At 38.1% G+C, this 10,741-nt stretch overlaps 1 protein-coding gene across 3 annotated transcripts; it reads left to right on the top strand.

Annotated features, from left to right (window-relative positions):
* The first annotated feature begins 3,192 nt into the window (after window positions 1–3,192).
* Window positions 3,193–6,322, top strand: LOC148017303 (uncharacterized). Of its 3 annotated transcripts, none has more exons than XR_015687900.1 (9): window positions 3,193–4,419; window positions 4,535–4,579; window positions 4,657–4,759; window positions 4,832–4,906; window positions 5,023–5,167; window positions 5,271–5,340; window positions 5,484–5,503; window positions 5,628–5,750; window positions 5,829–6,322. XR_015687900.1 is itself a non-coding variant. In XM_087663215.1 (9 exons), the coding sequence occupies exons 1-9, from the start codon at window positions 3,330–3,332 to the stop codon at window positions 5,915–5,917; spliced, it is 1,803 nt and encodes a 600-aa protein (XP_087519341.1). In that variant the 5' UTR covers window positions 3,194–3,329; the 3' UTR covers window positions 5,918–6,322. The 3 variants fall into 3 exon arrangements, 2 of the variants coding, with proteins under 2 accessions (XP_087519341.1, XP_087519340.1); XM_087663215.1 differs by having other exon boundaries at window positions 3,194–4,419; window positions 4,538–4,579; window positions 5,438–5,503; XM_087663214.1 differs by having other exon boundaries at window positions 3,194–4,419; window positions 5,438–5,503.
* Window positions 6,323–10,741: the final 4,419 nt, after the last annotated feature.

The following is a 10,741-nucleotide window of genomic DNA, read 5'->3' as shown; positions in this document are numbered from 1 at the left end:
ATTTGACTCAGGAGGTATAGAGAATATGTTTGCTTTTGAGGATAAATGTTGTAGATGATGATTTCTATGCTAGAATACTTTTGATCCATGAGGTTTCACTTCAATAACACACTTTTGAAGGTCTCTCAGTTGATGTGAAATCCGGTTCTCAAACTCAAGAAGAACTAGTAATGATGGAAGCATTTAACACAAAGGGTTGAATTCATTGAACGGTTGGATAGCTCGGTGTAATATATTCCTACATTGAATTAAAACACCATAACTCCATCAAAATCAACTCTTTGTGCTTTGAGATGATGAGTTATGTTTTCTACTTCGCTCTAATACTTCATTTGTCCAATTTGGAGCTACCCATGAAGAGTTATGACTGTTTTACTATGATCATCTAAGTTTCTTACTACTTAATAGGACATTCAAAATTTGGCCTTCTATTGGTGTTTATTTCATTAGAGATCTTCATCACACTTATGTGGATACTTCTATGATGAGGGCCTACATATTGCAAGACTTATCACCTTGAGCTTCCATTGTAGATTGCCCTATATTTTCAATTTTGAGGACAAAACTTATTTAGGTAGGGAAGGCTTGCCATGTAGCATAATTACCTTAGTCTTAGTTGGACAAATTAGCACAAGTTGTGAGAACTAGGGCTAGTTATAAAAGGAGAGAGATGTAACACTTTGCGTAACTTTTGATCATTGGATAACTATTCTCCTTTGTGTAGCATTGAGGTTTTCATCCTCCTACCTTTCATGGATGTGAGTATCCATGTCCACCTTTCATGTAGGCGAGTGTCCATGACCACCTAGTAAGAAGGTGTCCGCCTTTCATGGAGGTGAGTGTCCATGACGACCTAGCAAGAAGGTGTGTATTCTTGTATGAGTAGGCCTCATTAAGTGCCATTATCTTGTTTTGTATGCTTCTTTGATTTTCAGCCATGGTTCCTTCTTACCATGTAATACTTTGGTTATGGATTCTTGGTTTTGTTTCATGTGATTTGTGTATATTAAGTTTCACTTCAGATGGAAGTCTCCCTCCATTACACTTTTAGACATCAATGGTCAAGCCACCTCTACAATATGCATGTTTTTTCGCTTAGCAACTCAATTTTGATACAGATTTTAACTACATGTAAATTGCCTTTGAATACCATTTTTCTACAAAAAAGTAAAAAAATTCATTTGAGAATTACTATCCCCCTCCAATGGACCTTAGGCATTTAATATGCAACCATGTCTCCTTCTCAACCCAAGCTTTAAAACTTTTAAAGTGAGTGAACATCTCACTTTTGTCACACATAAAATAAACCCATACTTTTCGAATATGATTAATGGAGGCATAATGCTTGCAACCACTTGTAGTTGTAGTCTTTGTAGGAACCCACACATCAGAATGTGTCAACTCAAGTGGCTTATTGTATACATGCTTTTCATGTGGCAATGCATGCTTTGCCTGCTTTCCAAGTTGGTGTGCTACATATACTTTATGCATCCCATCAACTTTGAACTTTGGTAAGCCATCCACAATCTCTTTTGATTGCATAGCTTTCAAACATTAAACATTTGCATGATCGATATGCAAGTTATGGCCGAATTTCAATGTCATCCACAACAATTGAATGTTGTGCAAACATAGCATCATCCATTTCATGTAGATCTATATCAAGAGTAAACAATCTATCAACATGCTTACCTTTTGCAATTAACTTGCAACCATTACTTGACGCAGCTACCAATTTAGTGTTAACTAAAGTGGAAGATATTGATGACATGTAAAAGGATGCACATAACTTAGATGTCAACACAGATGCTATTTAAGTTCCATGGTTTCACGTCTATTTGCATTGACCAACTAGGAATGCTAGCTAAGCAGCACAAAGGAAGGGAAAAAACATGTTAAGATAGTGTGCTTTTATTTGCAAGCGTACAAAGTTTGGGTTGGAATCTCATAGGGTGAAGGTGGATTACAAGGGTAACAACCATAGATAGAGCAACTAGGGGTAGGCAAAGGCTTGGGTCTAGTTATAAAAAAGGGTTATAACTTTGATGCCCCCCCTTGGTGATAGTTGGATCACCAACAATTCGAAGCCATCTCCAGCAATTGCAAATACCCTTGGTGATTGTTGGATCTACCAACAAATTCGAAGTTATCTCTAAAAATTGCAAATAGCCTTGGTGCAAGATGACAACCTTGTCTGATAGATCTCACTATCTCCAACAACTACAAATAGCCTTCATGTAAGATGACAGCCTTGTTTGATATGACCTTGCTTTCCGAAGAGTGGGTTTGTGAGCTTGCAAGCGGCTAATGGAGACTCATGGGTTGCCAGATAGGAAGAAAGTTAATGACATTCCTAGAGCCAATGACACTTGAGCTGACTATGGTCCTCCACAACCATGGGCCATTGCACCAAACGTTGAGCATAAGAAAGGATAATATGGGAACAATAGAATTTAATTGTCTTTTTTGGACTTTACTCAATGTCATTTTTTAATTTGGTTATTGATTAGCCTTCCTTTTTAACATCGATGGCTAAGATCAAACAAACATGATGTGAGGAGATGTCAAGGATTTGTAAGACAATGTTAAGCTAAAAAAATGTTGGCCTAACCATACATTGATTGCCTATAAAGCCAAACCTCACACCTAGAACCGTCACATATTTAGATGTAATTTATTGAGTCCCAATCAGCTCATAAGCTCTAGTAGTGAATACTAAGTATTGTGTATTAAGACATAACCTCAAGTAGTGGATACTAAGTAGTGTGTACTAAGACATAACCTCGGACACTAAGTAGTGTGTACTAAGATATCCTAGTCAACTTATTCTTTTTACTATTGTGTTTAGGTCATGAAAAGATGTGGTTAGTTCTAGTTCTCAAGTCGTAATCAACTTGAAACAATACTTATTAGGCTCTTTCCTAATCAATTTGAAGCAACACTTAATTAGTCCTAATTAACTTGAAATAGTACTTATCAGGCTATTTCTTGACCTTGAAAAAACACTTGATTACCCTTGATGACCTTGAAAGGGTACTTGATTAGCCCTAATCAACTTGAAATAGTACTTAATTAGTCCTAATCCACTGGAAATAGTACTTATCAGGCTCTTTCCTACCAACTTGAAATAATAATGCTTAATTAGTCTTAATCCACTTCAAATAGTACTTATTAAAGCTCTTCCTTTGAGAGAGGATCTTCTGTCAGTGTCTTCTAATCAAAACAATGGTGTTGAGGCTTGCAAATGAATCGTGAAAGGGTATGTGACGTGCAGAGAAGAAAAGCTCAAAAGGGCATCTGGATATGGTTGCATAAAGACAATCCTGCTGATGAGCTGTGGTGCTCCTGTATTGTGGCTTCTGAGCACAGTATTTTGGAGGGCCGGGGCCACCATGGATCCAGAAGAAGAAGAGAAACCTACCTCTCCAAGATCCTCTGCAGAGCTGCCTGTGTCAAGGCATCCTCATGATGATGGTGATGGTGATGGTGATGGTGATGATGCTGCTGCCAGTCAAGGCTCCTTGCTTGAGGGTCAAGTGCAGACAGGGCCTACTATGATGTTGAATGGAACAGATGAGGGTTTGCAAGAGAGAAAACAGGACCATTCTGTCTCTGCCGTCACGCAGACACGATCGAGGAGAGATACCACAGGACATAGAAGTCCTCCTGCTTCAGATAGATCCAGTAAGGGCGCCTCCAAACGGTTCAGTAGAGAAGAGTTGCCTATTCTGAATCCTGGCAGTAGAGAAGAGTTGCCTATCCTGAATTCTGGCAAGAGGGCTGTGCTTGTCGCTGCAGAGAAAGGCTCATCACACGGCATCAGTAGCAGGGGAAGCGTAAGGAGGAGCAGGGCGTCTCTTGGAGCAACCCAGGATGGGTATAATATTGCCCCTGATGTTCATCGACCAGAGGGCATTAGTACGAGAAGGAGAAGCTCAAGAAGCAAGGTTGCAACAGCTGACATTTCTCTTGAGAATAATCCATCAGAGGGCATCACTACCAGGAGAAGTCCAAGAAGAAATAAGGTGCTTCACAATACATCAGTAGTGCCTGGAGTTGACTCGGAAATTGTATGCGACAAAGGTCCATCCGAAAGCAGTATCAGGAGGAAACCCAGGAGGAGCAAGGCAGCAGTCCATGTTGACACTGAGGCCCATCACAGAAAGCCGAGATCTGAAGCTTCTCAAGGACTTAAAGCAGTTGATTTGGAAATGGATAATGTTGACAGGATTTCTGATCAGAGTCCTCGGCGACACAAACGCAAGACACCTGAACCTGTTTCATTGGATATGCCATTTTGTCCACCACCACCTCTCAATTTTGGCAGTCCTCTAGCAGGAGCACCTCTAATTTATGCTCCTTACAGACTGCCTGGTCTATCCACAGCAGCAGGTGCCTCATCCAGAAGAACGAATAGAGGTTTGTATGTGTAATTTACATGTGATCATAGGTAGTGCTTTTACTGTGTTTCCAATTTGTTAGCAGAATGGGACTTCATAAACTTAGAATCTTAAATTTGTCAACTTGTTGGCAGAAGCAAGGGAATTGGCTGGCAGCCTGGATTGGTTGCAGCTCTTAGGTGTGTACCACAGAGTTTTCATAGCAGTTACTAGATATGTGTTGTAATTGGTAGTGACACTCAGGTTCATGGTGTAGTGGATATTGTTATGTGGAAACATATTCCACAATCCACGCTCCTATTTGGATCAGGCTGTTTTGGCATTTTATCTCTGTCCCTTGTTCGAGACATGCACTACAGGTACAGATACTAGTCTTTTTATGGTTCACAGTAGTGGATTGGTGATCCATGACTAACTGTATTTTTGTGCAGTGTGATCTCAATGTTGGCATATATAGCCCTGTTCTTTCTTGCAGGGACATTCATCAAGCGTTCATATCTTCGTGGGTGAGCATCATAAAGTGTGTTTGAAATCTCTCCATGTTAATACTATTGAAGTTATTTCATACTAGTCAGCAAAGCTGTTAGAGTCCTGACATAGAGCAAGTTTCATGCTTCGGCAGGGGAATGACAAAATCTTCACCATCAGGATTCATGTTAGGTGAAAGAGATGCTCTGACTCTCATTCGAGTTCTGTTGCCAGTGATAAACATACTGCTGTACAAGTTAGGAGAGCTTTTTTCTGGAGAACCTGTGGTAACACTAAAGGTCCTCACTGTCCCACTTGCTTTGAATCATTGAGAGAGAGAGTATAACCCAGACACATTTATTTTCTCTTGAGAGTCACTTATGTGTTATCTTTGATCTTTAGGTGGGTTTAGCTCTTTGGTTTTTTGCCAAAGCTGGTTCTATGATGAGTGTGTGGACCCTTGCACGTATCGGTACATGTTACTCTCCCCTCTGTTGTCATTTTTTTCTCTAGCCATTAAGGAGAATTCTGTGGGAATGTTAAGTGGAGATTTTTTGCCTGCCCTCCAGCATTCTTCAGTGTTTTTGTTGTACCTAAATGCTACTCAACCTATAGGGAACACCTGCTCGAGCAAGGTAAGGCATCTCCAAATATCTGGTTTTCATTCTGTTGATCTTTGAGACCAGTGTATTGCAGTAGTTTATCAAACAGCTCTTGCTTGTACTATTTCTCTTAATTTGATATCTATTATGCTTGCAGCCAGAAATGGTCTACAATGGCTTGAGACTACCTGGGAGGCGTGTGGCCACAAGAAGGCAGTATTAATTGCAGTTATTGCCTTAGCATGGAACATCTCTTCTCTGTCAACTCGCTTGTGTGGGGGTGAGCTGCTTTGTATCAGGTGTATCTAGCTCAAGTGTTATGCTAGTTCCATGCTGATTCATTGGTTGTTTGGCACAGCTTTTCTCTCTGCAGTAGCAATGCGTGCTTACTATCAGTATGCTTGTAGAGATGAACACAGTAATGGTCAGGAGGCTGCTTATGAATGAGAATGGTATATTTCCCTCTTTGATTTTCACACTTTCAACCTGTTGCACTTTTTTGGAGATAAGTGGAGTTCAGCATGTATAGGTAATTCGATGATTCGAATGACAAAATTGAGACTAAATTGGAGAGTGTATAGTGCATGAGCTTGGATACTTGTGGTATGTAGATAACATTGTCCTCCTTGAATGGAGTGCAACATGACAGATTGTACAGAAGCCCTTCTCTTTTAAATTTGAGGGGGAGCAACAGTGGAGGGGGAGGGGACCATAGTGAAGATATTGCAAGCATAAGCATATATTGTGACTATTGTGGAAAATACATGGTGCATGTGCTTGTCAGATAACTTTCTCCTCATTAATGGGATGTAAGATGTCAAGATGTATAGAAGTACTTGTTTCTTCACACAACATGGCAAGGGAGAATATTTTGAGCATGTAACATTTTATTTTGGATAGGATGAGAAATGATGTCACAATGCAGATGCCTATGGTTTTTGTTGCAACAAAATGAATCATGACATCTACCCCTCTATGCAAAATGTGATGGGCTTTTTTTTTTCTTTTGGCCTTTAAATTAAATTGTAATTTTATATATTTCATGTCACGGATATTTATTATTATTATTGTTTTTGGTTATTCCAATCTAAGATCAATGTTTATAAGCTTCCCTTTCATAAGTGCATTCAATGTTTATCTCAAAATTTAAATGCGTCAATGGTACATTTTGTCTTAGGTTTTATTTGTGAATGACATGGGCATAGTTGAAAGTGGCCAATAAAATCAAAGGGTAATGTAACACATCTTTGCACACAAATACATAAATATAAATGCAAATCAATAAAATAAAGAGAATGCAGGGTAACTAGGTTGCTATTGTAAACAAGCAATTAGCACTAAATAGTTCCAAATATTAATATCCCATACACTATTTTTATAATTTATTTCCCAACTCCCAAAGATACGAGTAAACCATTGAACTAGCCCAATAGAGCTTGCAAGTTTAAATGGGCTAGGAACTCTAAATCTTTGGATGAAGAGGAGAGTGATAGCATTATGCAAACTAAGGAGCCACAAGCTTGCAAGTATCTCTTCAAGGAGGTTAGATTAGAAGTCTTTGAATACTTAGCCTTATACTTCTCTCTAGCCATGAAACTAGCTAAGAATAGTTGGCTCGTTTAGAAAGTATTCTCTATTGTTGGTGTTATGTTGTTGGAGCTTCTCTTGCAAAGGAGCAACATCCAATAGCCGAGAGAGAGAGAGAGAGAGAGAGAGAGAGAGATTCTGTTTTCCTAAATGTTTGATAGACGATAACCACTCTAGGTAGTAGTAGAGGACAATATAGATTGTAACTTGCATTCTCCAAATGACATCATGACCTCTTTAAGCAATATCAATTTTGGTAATAGCGTGGCTTGTTTTGATCAAAACATTCTCTATATATTTATTTTCCTCAATAACTTACCCCTACTATGTGAATGAGATTATTTTCTTTGTGTTTGCACAAATTTAAAAGTGACATTGTCCATTGAGGTGAATGGTGTTTCTACATGCAAATTCGAAAACATTGCGCTTGAGAAGTTCTATCATTGAATGCTTGACATTATCCGATTGACCATCTACTTTTGAAAAAAAATATAATGCACTCATATTTAAGCCTTTATTTTCTTGCAATAATAATGTCCAAATGTAATTAGTAGGACATGTTCTCTTGCATTAGTAAGTTTGAATAATCTAGTTCAATAAGGCCATGCATACCATAGATTAAAATTGCAATTAGGCCATGTATACAAGGGTTACAAGTAGAATGTTTTGGTTTCAATTGTGTGATGTAGAGAAAACATTTTGGTTCCTTTGAAACATTTTGATCACTCAACACTCTAATTTTAGGAATGCAATCTTCTTTTGCGATGTAGTTTCATTTAGTTTTGAAAGATAGTGTTTGTCATACCTTCCTTATTTGGCTTCTTCCTTAGTTCAATGTCCTTCTATACCTCTTGTTGCACATTGATTGCCATTCCTATGATTTCATCCTCAATCTTCTTATTGGCTATAGTTATCTTGGTCCTCTCTTTGACTTCGACAAATGTGTAAGCACTTTTGTAGGTGAGTCTTTCAAAATTACAATCTTTGCTTCCAAATTGTCGACTTGCTAATGCATATATTCCTCCTAAGGCCTTGGCTCTTAATTTGGCTTGGGTGTTGATGCTAAGACTAGCAAAAAAGAACTAGGGTATATCTCATTATTAGGGCAACAACTTAGGTCTAAACTTCACCTTTGGGTGTTGCCCTTACATTGCAGAGGGAGGTGATGAGGTAGACTAAAACCACTTAAATCCCATATACACAATGAAAGCATCATGCAAAATAATGAGTGTGAGAATGTGAAAGGACAAAAGGAGGGGGGTTGGTGCAGGTGGAGGTAGGTTCTAAATAATGTAAAACATGGACTTAATGAATTTTGTGGACCGGCGATGATCTATACGGGCTTTGGGTAAGAGTGTCACAAGCTAGTGAGGCAAATTGCTTTGGCGCTATAAACTACTATGGTGTTGTGTGACCTGTAGAAGATGTGTGGCATTGCAAATTGCAATGGTGTTGTTTGGATTGTTGTATGATAGATGTGAAATAATTTATTGATGTTTGTATTGAAAGCCAAAATGATTTATGAGACCGAGCACAACAATTGTATAATGATAAAATTGTTTGGAAAAAAAATAGTTAAGTAAAAACTAGATACTAAAAGCACATCCTATTTAACATTATAGGCATTAGGGGAGATTTAGGGACACTTTTTTATCCTATAAGAAATGGAGGAGGGAAAAAGTGTGATTCAATTTATTAAAAAATTTTATTGAAAAGAAGTTAGCAATGTTGAGGAATATTTACCCTTTGTACCTTGGTACTTTCATTGTCTATTATTCATTGAATGAACTTCGTATGCGTCTCATGCACTAGTCACCTTCAATGCCTTGTTATTGCTTAGAAACTTCTCTTTAAGCTTCAATGGCTTTCTCAAAGTATTCCCTTTTCATTTTTAAATTTTCATTTTGGGGATAATAAACCACATCCAATTGTAAGCTTGAATCACTTCTTGGTAAATCGATTGTAAGCATGGATAACCATAAACATCCATACCACCTCCATATTGATTTGGACGATGGGTATGTACCTATTTGCAAAAGAAACAAAGGTGTTTTGGTAACACATTGTGTGCATTAGAAGCAATGAGGTTCGAGGGTAGAAAGAATATTGATTTATGGACAGATGGCAAGTTGTATCATATGGATCCTAGAACAAGAAGCACTCCTCCATTCTTTTTGTATTCCCTATTGTTGAGGGGTCAAATAGGGCTTCTAGCTTATACTCAGAATCGAGTAGGCCATTCAAAAATTTTGAAGTTGGAGAACCAATGGTTATGCTAAGAAATAGATACAATGAGGAAACAATTAGAAGAGAACCAAGGAAAAATAAGGAGACTTGGAACACAACTATATGGAGCCAAATGGAAGAAAATGATGCTTGGGTTGCATGAAAGGCAGATAAGTCTACAGAATATCAATACACTCAAGCCTAGAAGTGGAGGTAGTAGAAGAATAATAATAACAATATGATAATTGTTGGTCGCTTACCCTAAACTAGTGGTATTATCCTATTGTGTTTCGGGAGCATAAAGTCCAAAGCAAGTACTCGTTCTTTGAATGTATTATGAATCCATGTGCTTATATATATATATATCGTTATCATTGTTGTAATTATAGGGCGATTCTCCATCCGAACAAAGGAATGAGGAATGTGGAGAGAGCATCGCAAGCCTACAATAACATCATTCCCCACAAAAGCTGCAGGAAACATGTTGGCTAAGAAGAGATTTAGGAAGCTAGGGAACAATGTGTTGAAAAGTTCCTTTAAAGGTCTTGCTTGGACAAAGAGGACATCCAAGGTACATTGGACAAAGTGGGGATTAGTAAACAAAGCTACCCTCAACTCTTCAAAGTTATACAAGAAACATTGAAGAAAAAAAGGGTCAATGGGTCTTTGCTTCCAAATTCATCTTCAATTCAACAAACAAGACGTAACATCAACGATAGAGTATTAGAAGTCCTTGATGAATCCTTTCACATTATGAATAGCTATCCTAGAGAGAAGAGAGTACTAAATTACGACAATGGTAACAACATATTCTTTGACCTAAGGACTTTGTAGAGAGCTATGATTAGGTTTTATTGGCTAGAGCACATAATAACAAATGGGATTTCCATTTCTATTATCAATCTAGATGAAACTAAGATTATGAAAAGTGAGAAAATGGAGAGAGTTTCTATCACACCGATGAATAGGGCTCTTTAGCCAAGTAGTGACTATGATGAAGGCATGGAGGGCTCAGTACACTTTAACTACAATCAGAGCAAGACATTTGGTGGTTGGAAGCATTTTAGGTTTTCCATGGAAGATTTAGACATGTTGCACTGGGTGTTTCAATGAACTTCTATACCTAACGTGATAAGTGCTCAAGAAGTAAGAGAGGAACTAAGCGTGAAGGGTTTGGATAATATTAAGTGGAGTACCACATGATCACAAATTTAAAGGCACTAACATGCATGTATAATGTGCCAAGAGTTGCAACTACTAAGAATCCTTGCGTTCACAAAATTGCCATGGCCAAGGAGTGCAATGCTACTAGTTGGAATAAGGTGCCTAATATACATACCAAAGATCCAAACTTTCAAGACATTATAAATATCCCTTTAACAAATGTCCATATGAACACATTACATGCCTTGTGTAGAATAGTAGAGAAAATTGTGCATCTTTACATTGGATTTGGAT

Source organism: Lygodium microphyllum, chromosome 22 (genome assembly GCF_053477565.2).
Source record: "Lygodium microphyllum isolate KBCC chromosome 22, Lygodium_microphyllum_v1.1.10, whole genome shotgun sequence".
Lineage (NCBI taxonomy): Eukaryota > Viridiplantae > Streptophyta > Polypodiopsida > Schizaeales > Lygodiaceae > Lygodium > Lygodium microphyllum.
The sequence above is the reverse complement of the archived record's forward strand: the minus strand, read 5'-3'. Positions and strand labels throughout refer to the sequence as shown.